The sequence below is a fragment of the Lepidochelys kempii genome, chromosome 1 (assembly GCF_965140265.1).
Source record: "Lepidochelys kempii isolate rLepKem1 chromosome 1, rLepKem1.hap2, whole genome shotgun sequence".
Classification (NCBI taxonomy): Eukaryota; Metazoa; Chordata; order Testudines; family Cheloniidae; genus Lepidochelys; species Lepidochelys kempii.
Genome location: NC_133256.1, coordinates 10,226,680 through 10,241,116, shown reverse-complemented (window position 1 = coordinate 10,241,116; position 14,437 = coordinate 10,226,680). Strand labels below are relative to the sequence as shown.

Below are 14,437 nucleotides of genomic sequence, written 5' to 3'. Positions count from 1 at the left end.
GCATCCAGGATGAGAGAGCGTGACAAACAGAGCTGGTCGGAACATTGCCAATGAAATGGAATTTCACCACAAGATCTTGTTTCATTGAAGCCTAAACGTCCAGAGATTTTAGAGTGACAAGGTGGGTGAGATAATATCTTCTATTGGACCAACTTCTGTTGGTGAGGTAAAAGATATGACCTGCCCCACCTTGTCTCGCTAATATCCTGGGACCAACATGGCTACATCACGGCATACGTCCAGAGATATATCGGTTTCAACAGTTTCTGGTAAAAAAGACTGATGTCGCATGGTTGAGGGGTTAAGGCCCTGACCTGGGATGTGGGAGACCTAAGTCCCTGGTGTGCCTGATTTAGAGCAATTTGGGATGGAAAACTCTGTTCTGAAGCAGGCAGAGCAGGGACTTGAATGTTGGTGTCCCACGGGTCAGTGCCCGGACCGCCAGGATACACATTCTGAATCGAAAAGCTTGGGTTTGCATCTTAACACGGACACTAGAAAGTATTGGCTCAACCTTGCTGATTGACTGGGGAAGGATAATGCGTTTCTAAGAGCGCTCCCTTCTCATGCATAACGTCTGCCTGTTTGATTTTCAGGTCCGGATATGTTCTGTGATTTTAATGGCAAGAAGTACGGTCCAGGAGAGAGCTGGCATCCCTACTTGGAACCCCAGGGGCTGACGTACTGCATCCGATGCACCTGTTTGGAGGTATATCGTCACAGTCTAATCTGTCGTGCTGATCTACAATATGAGAACAGGTGTCACTGGTTACCAGACTTGTTTATAGTGGGCTGCTGGGCGTTAACCTTGCTTTGGCGGCCTTTAATCAGCCCAGTTATGATGGCAAACTGCAGTTGGCTTAAGGGTAACCAGCTGCTGGATTAGCCTCATCCTTTCTGGAAACTCATTTCACAACTGAATCCCCCGGATGGCGAAGCTTTATCACTGGCTCTCACAGCTTCGTAAACTGCATTCTCCCGGGAAGCCATGCTGGTGGATTATGGGTGGAGTTGTGGTGGGGTCCTGACCCATTGAGGGCTTTGATGTTCAGGGACAGGGCCCTGGACTAGCAATGGAAGTGGACTGGGAGCTAATGGAGGGACTGGAGAACAGGGGCTGATGGCCTTGCAGTAGCCCATCCTGCTGAGGAGACTTGCTGGAGCTGGAGCTTCTGCATCTTCTGCTATGTTGAGTCCTCCTAAACACAGGGAGAGCCTGTCTGGAGTGACAAACACACGGGTCCCTGGGGCCAGGGCCAGGAGCAAAGGATGACATTCCCCAAAGAAGACTGAGGCTGCATTGTGCTAGGCCCTGCACAAACACATAATAAGAGAGTCCCATAAACCTGACAGTCCAAATAGGCATAAGAACGGCCATGATGGGTCAGACCAAAGGTTCATCTAGCCCAGTGTCCTGTCTTCCGACAGTGGCCAATGCCAGGTGCTTCAGAGGGAATGAACAAAAAATCATCAAGTTATTTATCCCCTGTTGCCCATTCCCAGCTTCTGGCAAAGGGTGGGAGGGGAAGCAATGGCACAGAGACGGGAAGTGCCTTGCCTAAGGTCACAGGGAGAGCGAGGAGTAGATCTCAGGTCTCCTGAGTCCCACAGCAGTGCCCCAGGTACAAGACCATGGAGCCTATTGGATCAGATCAACTTAGTGAAGAGTCAAGCAATGCTGAGGCTTTGCACTGTTTGGATGAACAGGGAGCTCTGACAGGATCGGGGCACGGGGCAGAATGTTTACAGGCCAGCTGGTCCCTCTAGTAACCGGTCAGACAGCCTCATAATCATTGTACTTGTCAAGGATCAGACGCTGGTTAGCAGCTCGCGGTGGTACCCAACAATTTAAATACAACTGCCCAGACCCTAAGCTGGGGTAACTCAGCCTAGTGCCTTCCACTTCTGGCTCAGTCCAAAAGGCCAAATAAGGCAGCATCTTCATAAAGGCCTGGGGGGGAAGGATTTTTGTCCCTGAGCAGCCCTGTTCTCTCTCCCTGCAAACAGAATGTGAATGTGAGCTGTTACCAAATCCAGTGCCCAGCCCTGCATTGTGTAAAGCCTGTCACTGACCCACAGCAGTGCTGTCCTCGCTGTGCAGGTAAGTGGATTTCTGGAGCAGATTTCTTTGTTCCACATTTCTGTTTCTCTGGGAGCTCAGTTTCTGTCGACGCTTCTGCTTCTGGACAGTCAGGGCGTGAGGGAAACAGTAATCATAACAACGCTCTGCACTTATAACATTGTTCTTAGCTCTAAATATTTATATTAGGAGAGGGTCCAAAAGCCCAATCGGGAACGGGCCCCCCGTGTGCTGGGATCTGTACAAACCCAGAGGAGACAATGCCCAATAGAGCCAGATCACCGACTGGTGTCAGCATGGACATTAAGGGAGCTGTGCCAATTTCACCAGCCGAGGAGCTGGCCCACAGAACCCCCTTTGCCCCCAGCGATGTCAAAACACTTGGTGAAAGAGGGCAAAAATGGTTGTCCCCATTTCACAGCAGCACAGGGTGGCCCTGAGACCGGCTCAGTGCCTCACAGCGTGGCAGGGCTGGAAATAGCTCCTGGATCACATGATATTTTGTGAGGAGGCCGTGGGGACACGCCCACCCAGGTGAGGCTGAACTGGGTGCGCGGACCCAGGTGCTGGTCTCCTGCATTAACTCTGCGACGAAGACACACCCTTAGTCTCTCTGTTCCAGTGTATCCCTCTGCAAAGTGGAGACCATCTCTCGGGGGCGCTAGGATTACTGTGTGTAACGAGCTTTCGTGGCCTCAGAGGAACGTTGCTGTAGATGTACAAACTATTATTATTCCACCTCACTACTGGAAACAGACGCGCCGTCCGGGCCGCTGCATGACAGGACAGGAAAACATAGAAATCTGAGCTAAATCCATCAAACCCTAGTGGTTTTTGTCACCCCCCCCCCGCTCCAAACGTATAGCATTGCATTGTGGCTTAGACAACGTGCTCACATAGGGATGGATATGAGGTGTTCAGAATCCTCCCTTACACCCTTGTGCAGGCTACCTGGGGCAGGTGGGCCACATCTGGTGCATTGGTCGGGGTAGGGAGCAGAATCCAGGCTCTCCTCATTCCCTGCCCCCTTCCCTGCATTGTGGGGAAGAAAGTGCTGTCGGGGCAGGGAAGTAGCCTCTCACCACCCTCTGAAGCCAAGGGGAGAAAGGGAAAAAGTGTGGCTTCCTTATCCACAAGTCCTTCCCTTTTACTATGGCGTCTTTGGCAATCTAACTCTAATTTTAAGGTTAGCAATAATCTGACAGAGAGCCAGAGCAAACTGTCTTTATGGGCTTCCTTCCAGCCAGAGATGGCCCAGGCCAGGCTGGATCCGGGGCTGGGCGGGGGGCTGATAAAAGTGTTCCGTGTTTACATCTCCCCTGGAAGATGGTCCCAGCTTCCCATTATTCAGAGCAGCGTCAGCAGAGAGGATCTGTTTAGTGTCAGGGTTTCAGGTCCTGCATGCCGGGCCTGGGAAGCGACGAGACTCAGCGGAGCTGTTGCTGTTCCTCCTCTCTCCCTGTAGAGCCGCACACGCCGTCTGGTCTCCGGGCGCCTGTGAAGTCTTGCCAGTACAACGGGACAACCTACCAACCAGGGGAGATGTTTACCACGAGCGAACTCTTCCCTTCTCGGCAGCCAAATCAGTGTGTACAGTGCAGCTGCTCCGTAAGCTATTTTTGAATCAAAGGGAGTCGCAATGCTTTATCTGTCAGGTGGGCATGGGTTTGAAGGGGGAGGACGTGGTCAGGGAGTGCCAAATCTTTGTGTTTTAATCTTTGTGTCGCTACAACAGCATCACAATAATCTGACCAGCTATTCCAGCTCAGCTCCGTAAGGGGTGCTCCCACTGGGCACGGCTGGCATGGCAATGTTATTCCCCATGAGCTGATTCTGGTAGCCATCCTCATGTTGAATAGTACCTCGCTCCATGAGGAGTCCCATTGGCTTCCGTAGGACTATTCAGTGGCGTCAGGTAGTGTATCAGAGCCTGTCCCTTTGGATAGGATTCTGCTCTTACCCTGGTGTAATCTGGAAGATCTTCCATTGTAGTCAATGGAGTCACAATGGAGTCAAACCTGCATAAGTGAGAGGAGATTTGGATCCTTCCCCATTACATGAGAACGATCAGACTTGATGAGAGACAGGAGTTCTCTGGCCAACCGACACCTAGGGCTGGATTCTGATCTCTTACACTGGTGTCAATACAGAGTAATCCCATTGACTTCAGTTGAGTCTCTCTGGGTTTACAATACTGTGTTGAATCAAGTTCAAGGTCTTAGTCCTTGTCTTCAAGGTGCTCGCTCAATGGCCTGGGCCCATGTTATGGGGCTGGTACAGCCTGCAGTTGAGTCTGGATGTCCGCCCTTGGCTTCTGAGCCGTACAGTCTAATGGTCGGGGTCAATAGGGTGCCCTCCCTTGCAGGGCTGCATGGCCTAGTGGCCAGGGTCAATATGGCAGCCCTCCTCATCAGGGCTGTGTGGCCCAATGGTCAGAGTCCATAAGGCTGCACCTTCTCACAGAGATGTGTGGCCTAATGGCCAGAGTCAATATGGCTGCCCTCTTCATCAGGGCTACGTGGCCTAGTGGTCAGAGTCAATAGGGCTACCCTGGACCAGCAGGGCAGTGTGGCCTGGTGGCAGGAGTGGTTGGAGAGGTGGGCTGTTGCCTGGGGTGGGTGGCAGTAAGGGTAGGGGGATCGGGCCCTCCCTACTCCACTGGGTCCCAACTCAGGGCCCTGGTGGTGGCGGGGTTGCCCGCCACCTGCTCAGCGGGGAGCCTCCTGAAACATGCTGAGCCAAGCCCTGGTTCTTTGACTGTTTCCCTGTTAAGTTCCCCCGGGCTATTTCCTACCCGTTCCTCCACAGCTAGTTGTCTTGGGAGTCCCACGGCCTCTCCTCCCTCTGCAGCGTTGGATGCCTAAGCGTCACTGGTCATCGCTGGCTGGCTGGCCACCGCGAACTGGAGTGTTGGAGGTCCCTCTGCAGGAGCATGCAGTGCACCTCCGTTCTCTTAGTTAGTGAGCCCTGACTGAGCTGAGTTGCTCCCTTTAATATCTAGATTCCAGCTGGAGCATGCCCAGCAGACATGCGGGGGCATGGCCTCCTTGGCACACAGAGTGTGGTGAACCCCTGCTGAACCAGTGTGGGTCTGGTACACCCCGTCACAACCCAGGATATCTAAAAGAGCCTAAAGCTCCAGGATGAAGACCATGGTTGAAAACTTCACTCTGGCTCGATAGAATTTAAAGCTCATCTATTCAGGAGACAGAACTTTCTCAGGCGTTGGTCCGGGACTGTGAGATGAACTCCCCCAGGATCTAAGAGTGATCGCAAACCTCACCACCTTCTGCTCCCAGTGCAAGATGCACTTCTTCCACTTGCCTTCTCTGACATGAACACAGAGCAGCATGGACATTGCAAAAAATGCTCCCATAACACCCCCAAACAAAACACTGCACTGCACACACAATTCTCCCAATGGGGAGAGGTTGAGACAGAGAGAGAGAACGAGTCACACGTGACACATGTCGGTCACATCACTTAATGCACGACTGGAAGGCGCTCAGACACTACAGAGATCAGGGAGGGATATGCATCAAGATAGAACAGAATAGAAATCGAATAGTAACCAAGATCAGAATCTGCCCACTGAGTGTGAAGATATGAAGACTGTATTAGGACCAGATTTTAGCTATCCTGCTTATGCTTAGTATTTTCCTTCCACAAGCAGCCACCATTGATTTCTATGGGACTACTCGTGAAGTAAGGTGCCACTCAGCGTGAGTAAGGATGGCAGGTCTTGGATGGCAGGACTTTTCACCTGGGAAGATGAAGGGCCCTCCAAAAACTTCTGACCACACCCTGACTAAATAATTCCTTCCTAAAAGATACAAAAGATCCACCCTGCTACCAGTGCAAGATTGCTCCCTACTGTCCGTTTTCTAGTGCCTCGTCCATCTAATTGTAAACATCCAAAGTTAAGACCAGCAGAGGGGATGGCTTGGAATCATCCATTGGAGTTCACCACAGAGACCTTGCTGGGCTAGAAGCATTACTGTGGAGATGGAAGCACTTGGAAGAGGAGGCTTGGCCGTACACCAACACCTTTGCAGCATGGCTCCTGTGTGCTTAGAAATCCACTGAAGCCATTACATTACCAAGCTAAAGAGCAGATTTCATCCAGGAGCAAGTTACTGAAGCCCAGAGCAGCACTGCATGCCTTAGTAAGTTACATTGCTACCCAGGGTTTGCCTTACAGCCGTGAGGTTGGGACCATTTGTAGCAGAAAACCCTGCAAGAGTCTGTATCTTGTGCTTTCAAGGCAGATTCTGTAGTGAACTACTGTGATTCTCCTCAACTAGTGACCCCAGTGTTGTGGGTGTTATGACCCACTGTCATTATGAGACATTGGCTGTGAGCAGACTCCTGTCATCAGAGATAGTCTTAGCTACTTTGTGTAATCTCTGTTTAGCTGCTGAAGAGCAAATCATTGGTAGTGGATCATCTTGTTTTTCAGTTTGCAAACATTGCCAATGGGCATTTGATGAATATTTTTCTTCCCAGAAAGCCTGAAAGCCTGGGAGCAGACTCAGACAGGGACTTGGCTCGACTCTGGTAGCCTTCTGCCACAGTGTCTTACCCTGTCTTTGCAACAGATAGTGTTAATGGCCTGTTGAAAACCGTGTCCCAACTCCTGTTTGCTTTTTGAACTCTACTAGACTGGCGAGCGCACAGTTTGTCCATTGTAAGGCCCAAAGATGGATGTCTAATGTGTGATGATTCCAGGGCTCAAGATGCCAGTAAGCTGAGTGTCTGAGGATAGATTGAGTGGCTTCTTCTCATCTTTCCTGTTTCTCCAGGAGTAGAACATAAAACTGCCGAGCAACGACCACTCTAAACTTGGAAGGCGTGTGGTAACATTCCAAGCATCAATAACCTCTCTCTGCATGTCCCAAAGCCATAAAAAGGAGAGTTCTGTACAGAGATTGCTTTCATTCCATTTATTATATAAAGATATTAAAGGGGGCCAGATGGCTTATGGGGTTGTAATTGGGTGTGGAGCCTTTCAACTCCAGATCAAGTTCAGCATGAGAGCGTCCAGAAGTCGTTACTACCAGAAGGTTCTTGGGAAGACTACGTGGAATGAGTTATTGGTCTCAGACCAATTCCTAATGGATGGGTCTCCTCATCACAATGGACACTGGCTCCCTTGTTGGAAGTCTCTGTGGAGGAGCCAAGGATTGAATGAGCCCTGGACAGTGGGGATGGTAAACTAGTGCTAGTACGGCCCGGGGCTTAGTCTTCAGGACTGATAATTTCACATCGATCAACTGCAGTGAAGTCACGCAAAAATTCATTTGAAAAAATAGGAGGGCTTGATTTGTTGTCGTCTTGCACCATGTGTAGTCATTTACCCCTGTGCCAACAGGGCCAAGTCCTCGGTCCTCACTAAGGTGCTTTACACTTCAGCTGACATACTCAACATGAATAAGGATGGCCAAATCTGGCACATAGAGATAGACAGATAGACACGAGTTATACAAAATATATAATTGATGGGGCTGGTTCTTCTCATATTTACACCAATTGTATACCAACATAACTCCTGTTTGATGCCCTTGCTGAAGAGAGGAGACCCAGACCCAAAAGTTTTGTATATATTTGTATGTGTGAAATATAAACAGATGGAGAGGGATGCTTCCGTCAACAATTATATATCACTGCAGAGTTTGGTTTTACTGTCTCATCTGCTTTATGTGACACCGCTGATCAAGAACTCCCAGGTTTGTATGTACTTGCTGGATGCGTTGGATTGCTTTGCTCTGGTTCTCTGTTTATTCAGTGTCTTGGACACTAAGGGGAAAATAAAATGATCACAATGAAGCCAGCCACCAGTAAGATTGTGATTGGTCGTGTCTAATTTTGCCAGTTGCTGAAACAGCTGCACGAACAGCTGGTCTAACTAACCTCTTTGAAAACTGCACCAAGTGCATGGTCTTTGGCATAAATTCTTTTATTTATGGCATTTGCCTCTCTTCCACTTGGCCCATACACACGCAGTTCTAAGCAGCGACCTGACATTCTCAAGGGTAAATAAGGAAACAGTCATCCATGACCTAAAAACAAGCAAGGGCCAAATTCCAGCAGCACTGAAGTCAGTGGAGATAGTCTGGATTTACACCCCTGACCCAAGAGCAGCATTTGGCTCAAGCCTGTCTTTGTTGAGTGGAGTCCCAGGATATTAGAGAGATAAGGTAATATCTTTTATTGGACCAACTTCTGTTTTAGGTTGGTGTAGTTAGGTCGATGCAGTGTCAGTGTAGACGCTGTGTTGACTGTTCTGGCTGTCAGTCCCTGGCACTTGACAGCCAGAGCCCCGCCATCTGGGGCTGACAGTCGGAGCTGGGCAGTGGGGCTCCAGCTCCAGGGTAGCAGCCCGGTGGGGCTCCAGCTGTCAGCCCTGGGCGGTGGGGCTTTGGCTGTCAGTGCCCCGCCATGCTCCACACTGACATCCGGGGCATGTGGGTCGCGCACTGCCGACAGAAGGAGCTAGTGTGGACATGCGAAACCAATTTAATTACTGCGGGGGCTGTATATCGACGTAACAAAGTCAACTTAGTTTTGTAGTATAGACGTGCCGAGTGGTTCAGTTTGGATCCATTGATTCACAAGACTTGCTTCCTTCTTATTTCCATTCACCTACACACAACACCCTTGTCTTTTCTCACCTGGCAGTGGAAGAAGCTGTCAAAGGATCTAGAGACGTTCACAGTTAGTTTAATTATCCTCAGTTGGGATACTATAGGTACAATGAAAAATATCCCTGACCCAATGCAAGGGGGAGAGGTCCCTGATATCTATGGGGTCTGGATGGTATAAAAGCCTCATACCAGCTCTCTCTGATTTCTACCTTGCGTTCTGCATAATGGACCAAATTCAGCCATGGGGCAAATGAATGAAACTCCATTGTCTGCAGTGGAATTGTGCTTGCTTACACCCAGGCTGAAGTTAGCCCATTATTCAGACTTATCCATAGAGCGCTGATCTTTTCCAGGCACCTCCCTACCAATAATAAATATTAGTGAGTCTAAACCACAAAATCCATCTCTGGATCCAGATTACAGATTGTTGGGAGCGCTTGGTTCTGCGGGTTTGGATTGACCCAATTCAGAGATAGAGCAGAGCTGTAAAATTCGGATCCGGATCTGGGCTCAGATTCCAAACTCCATTTCCCATCTGGCTTCCCCACAAATTTGGGGGTGAATGGATATGGAATGAGAACTTGGCCTGCTATGATGCTGGTTAAACATGGCTGTCACTAGCAGGAGTCTAGCCTGGTTTCCCTAGTCAACTGGGCACAGACTGATTTGGGCACAGACTCATAAATATGAGACTCAGTTTTCCCCTGAGAATCATGCTAATCAAACCAGGCTATAATCAATTCCCTTCTTAATCCATAATGCAGTTTTCATAGCATAGTGCTCAAGCCCAAGATCTGACCACACTCATCAAAAATATGCTGGGACCCTGCTAGTGAAATCTGTTTATACAGTCGCACGGTGGCAATTGTTGTTTGGCACTGTTCACACACTGTGGAAGATCAACACTGTCCCTGCCCCAAAGAGTTTACCATCTCAGTGTGGGCTGGGCCCTACCACGCACACTCATTTGAGCATGTGCTATATAATACAATGCAACACTGCTTGATTCTGGTCCTGTCTGGTGGCTGGGGACTGGTCATGATTTCTTTCCCTAGTGGACAAAGACTGCAGAGCCTGATCCTTAGGTGGTGTCAATCAGTGAAGCTCCATTGAAGTCAATAGTGTGCTATCAGTTTACACCAGCTGAGGATCTGGCCCAGGGCCGGTGCAAGGATATTTTGCACCCTAGGCGAAACTTCCACCTTGCGCCCCCCCCCCTTCCTTTCCCCTCCCTCTGGAGCATCGCTTATTATAAACTTTCAAAAATGAATACCGCATAATGGGGCATTGTTCATTAGAATTAATACACGTTTGGCTTGAAAAGTTATTCATTTCATTATTTAGTCTTCATATTTAACAAAAATAAATGAATAACCGGACAGTGTTGACATTGTTATCGTTTTCGCTTTGCACAGCATAGCTACACACGTGTATTCGCACGCGATAAACATGTACACTCAAGTACTGAACATACCCACACAACGGACACACAATAGCAGCGAAATGACGCAGCAGCACTTGCCAGAGTCTTAGATCTGAAACAGCTCAACAAAACTAGTTAACCTCAGTCAACAATCTCCGAAAACGAGTCAGCTTAGCACTATAAACAGCCTGTCAGAACGGGGGACGTCCTTGCCACTTTGTACCCTGGTGAAGCAGTACGCTTGTGCCCGTGACACAGCGCTGGCATAGGCTATAGCTGTAATGTACGAGAGAACGACAGGTTAAAATGCAAGTTCAGCGACGTTTCTCTTTTCTTCATTCATTCGTTTTCCAGCAAGAGCGTAAAAAAACATCGGGGGGCACCGCTTTTTGGCATCCCCAAATCTTGGCGCCCTAGGCGGCTGCCTAGTTCGCCTAGTGGTTACACTGGGCCTGATCTGGCCCAAGGACTGTACACTTAGAGACAAAGCTGGGGAAGGGTGCTCCAATATGACAGTTTCAGATACTTAGCTCTTCTATAGCACTTTTAACCACTAGATCTCAAAATGCTTCACAAAGGGGGTCAGTATCATTAGCCCCATTTTACAGATGGGGAAACTGAGGCACAGAGTGGCAAGCAACTTGCCCAAGGTCATCCAGCAGGCCAGTGGCAGAGCTGGGAATAGAATGCTGGTCTACTAAGCTATGTAGATTGAAGCTGGAATGGAGTAATTGCAAATTATACAACAGCTGCCCTTATTGCTATAGCAAATTGAGGGCCCTATCAATCCAACCATTTTTAAGAACTTCCCACTGAAATCAAATAGTGAAATCTGCTTAAAAATCAATGGCACAATTTGGCCCCTGGCTACTAAACACTAAGGGTCACTGTACTTGTCCGGACATTGTTAATGCAGATGATGCATCAGGTTGTTTTTTGTGCTTTCTAGGAAGGCCAGATTTACTGCGGCTTGGTGACCTGCCCTGATCTGTTGTGCTCCTCTCCTCTAACTGTGCCAGACTCCTGCTGCCAAATCTGCCAAGGTAACATGGGAACCAGTCCCTGCTACTAAGTGAGGTCTGCTGTCAGGTCAGTGGATGGGAATCACAGTCCTGGCCGTTAGCCAGGAGGGGGAATGTCGCACTTATTAAATATGACTTTGAATATCCATGCTGTAAATTGCACAAATCTCTGCCTCCGGGTCACCAGCAATGGTAAGAGAGTCTGACACATGCAAAGCCTCTTGGGCCAAATTCTTCTCTGTTCCAGCAGTGCCCCTCCGCTGTGTCTTTGTGTGGAGTGTAAGTAGGATCAGTGTCATGGCCTGAGTCGAACTCCTTGTTAACTGGCGCTGTTATATTATGTTAGTGACATGAAACCCTCACGGAAGTTCATTTGTCAGGCTCAGGAGAGGCTGCTTTGCTGGTGGAAATCAGACTGGGTATCACTATTATTGTCATCGCTCGGATAAACTGGTGAAAATGCCACAGTGGCATAGTCATTCTCAGGGGATAAGGACACCCTGAGGTTATTAAGAACCTCAGTGGCATTTTATGCTTGATTCTCTAGCTCTAGTGACTTTACTGTCATTCATCGAGATTTACACCAGGGTGAGTGGGAAGACAATCAAGCCCCGTGTTTATATGTAAAATTCAGAGCAGGGAGTCAGACTAGCAGTTTCACATCACGCTGTTGCTGTCTACTAAAATGATAAACAGTTAGAGGCCCAAATTTTGCTCTGTTACACCAGGGTAAATCTGGAGTAACTCCACAGAAGTCTGTGGAGTTCCTCCATATTTAGAGCAGTCTAACTGAGAGCTGAAATTGGCAGACGTGTTGCCAGCAGCCACCAGAAATGGTGTGAGACAAACAGGGTTTTAGACAGAGTGCCACCGTCCCCTTTTCATGTGTAATTATTGGGGTTACTCTGTACCCCAAACTCTTAAGGAGCCAGTAGCGTTCCCAGTGTACCATGTCCTGGCGGCAAGCACTATAGGTGCTTCAGCTAGGCTGTGTAGGCATTAGCCCTGGGGGTCTCCATAACCACTCAGCCACACGGCTCAGGGAAAGGTTTCTGATAGATGGGGCTGGCAGGGAGAAGGCTGTAAATACCCTAGGTGCAGAGGTTTAAAGGTACTGTTCAAAGTGAGCAATAATGGCTCCTGTTTGCGTCCCTGGGGCAGTCCAATTGAGTGAGGGTCAGGGCTTTTCAGGCCTAGTGCTCAGGGAGCCCCTTCCCATCCAGTCTCTATTCAAGCCAATAAGCATTGTGGGTTTCCAAGCCAGGCTCTGTTAGTCTCTCACTGGGGCCCCTTTGCAGTGGTTCCATGCCCATCTGCTGCTGCTCCCCCATAAGTCTCACCCAGACCTGTACCCAGCTGTGATGTCTAGCAGTCACAGCCTGTTCTGTATGTGGCTCTGTCCACAGTTCCTGGGGTCTCTCTCCAGCTCCCTGCTGCCATGCAGCTCCCACCCACAGACAGCCTGGCCACTTCCTGCTTCAGGACCTTTCCCGTCCCTGGCCAAGGGTAGGCAAGTGCTATGGGGATGGGGCTAATGGGAACATAGTCCCTTCTTAGCCAGGAGGAAGGGGATGTACAGTGGGGAGGGAGCTGCAGTCCCCTGCTTTGCAGATCCATCACAAGTGCTTTACTGCACTCCAGTGAGGTTTTGACTAAGGTGACTGTATTTACAGAATCAAAAACCTCTGGGACACTTTAGGGGCAACATTTTCTAAGGTGGTGGAATGCTCGCTATAGCAATACGTTTGGAACCGACTTTCATAGCTAGAAAGAAAAAAAACTACAAAAGTTTGGACTGATGAAATGAAAGAACCAGGACATTTCAGGAGTTCCTGGGATGTGGTGACACAAGGACTGTCCCCAAAACCAGGATATATGGAGACTTTAGTGGAAACTAATATGCCATCCCATTGATGCTCACATTGTATCTGTGCCCTGCGGCGTCCTTTAGTGACTAGAGTGTCGTTCTCGTTTTGGGAGTCTCCTACACCAGAAGCCAGGTACTTGCTGAGAGTAATTCCCATCTTAACCTTCTGCGTTTCCTGTTGTAACTTTGTGTTTTACAGACGGTTCCTATGAGAAGTCAATGGAAGAGGAGCCCCTGCAGTTAAACAGAGGTGTTGTACGTGATGTTTACATTTTAACAATCCAAGTGTCCCTTCTAAAATAAACCACATCGCCAATTCATGGAAATCCATGTTTCTGCAACACTTGCCCTTTAAGCTGTTCTTCTACCAAAACCCAAACCAAACCCCCAACAGTAACAACAACATTTACCCCAGGCAGAGACTTTATCCCAAAAAGGGAGACGTGTCAGAGACTCCATGAAATCCACTAGAGACTCCATGATGCTATTTATTTTACATGGAAGTTGCTCGGATACTGTGGAGATGGGTGGCAGGATACAATCCTGGAACCAACAGTGACCTTCACTCATCAGAAACGTCTGGAAGCCCTTTCTGAATGCAAAGGAGCATAGAGATGATGGCCCAGTTTTAGCTCTGCTCACCACTCCAGACCAATGGTCCATCTAGCTCTGTATCCTGTCCTCTGACCGTGGCCAGTGCCAGATGCTTTAGAGGGAATGAACAGAACAGGGCAATTATCGAGTGATCCATCCTCTATCGTCCACTCCCAACTTTTGGCTGTCAAAGGTTTAGGCTACCAAAGGTGTAGGGACACCCAGAGCATGGGGTTGTGTCCCTGCCCATCTTGGCTAATAGCTATCAATGGACCCATCCTCCAGGAACTTGTCAAATTCTTTTTTTAACCCAGTTATACTTTCAATGTAACGTGGGAGCGGAGAGGTGTAAGTAGTTGCACACGTGGTTACTGGTAGGGCTGGGAATAGAAGCCAGGTCTCCTGACTCCCAGTTAAGTGCCTTACTCACTTTAAAGCGCTGCTGGCCACTGGCATAGTCACCGTAGCTCTGAGCAGGTTTAAATGATATGGTGGTTTAAATGCCAGAGGCAGTCGGAGCCTTGTCTACCTTGGTGCTGCCCCTGTTTTGAGTGGCACCAGGGTTAGCTGCAGAAAACAGCCAGGGGCAAACACAATCTAGTTCCCGGGCAGTGGCAGCAACTGCTTTTGCTCAGAATACTGGTGTCTCCCCTTTCCTTCGTACACATGTAGCCCATTCCCCAGCAGCATGGCAGCCAGAGCCTGAGCGGGATGGGAGCATGTTTTCCTGCTGCCTCGCTGGCTAGTCTTTGTAGCCACACTACTAGGGAGGAAAAAGTGAGCTCCTGGCTCCTTTAGGTTGATTCA

The 14,437-nt window shown here is 49.1% G+C and overlaps 1 protein-coding gene across 1 annotated transcript in view; it reads left to right on the top strand.

The window, feature by feature from the left end:
- The first annotated feature begins 217 nt into the window (after nucleotides 1-217).
- The window catches only part of CHRDL2 (chordin like 2), a 35,159-nt gene continuing 20,939 nt past the window's right edge, over nucleotides 218-14,437 (top strand). Inside the window, exons 1-6 of the mRNA XM_073329130.1 lie at nucleotides 218-269; nucleotides 597-709; nucleotides 2,008-2,101; nucleotides 3,546-3,688; nucleotides 11,097-11,190; nucleotides 13,236-13,291. Of these exons, the coding sequence (XP_073185231.1) occupies nucleotides 218-269; nucleotides 597-709; nucleotides 2,008-2,101; nucleotides 3,546-3,688; nucleotides 11,097-11,190; nucleotides 13,236-13,291 (552 nt within the window). The remainder of the gene's footprint in view (nucleotides 270-596; nucleotides 710-2,007; nucleotides 2,102-3,545; nucleotides 3,689-11,096; nucleotides 11,191-13,235; nucleotides 13,292-14,437) is intronic.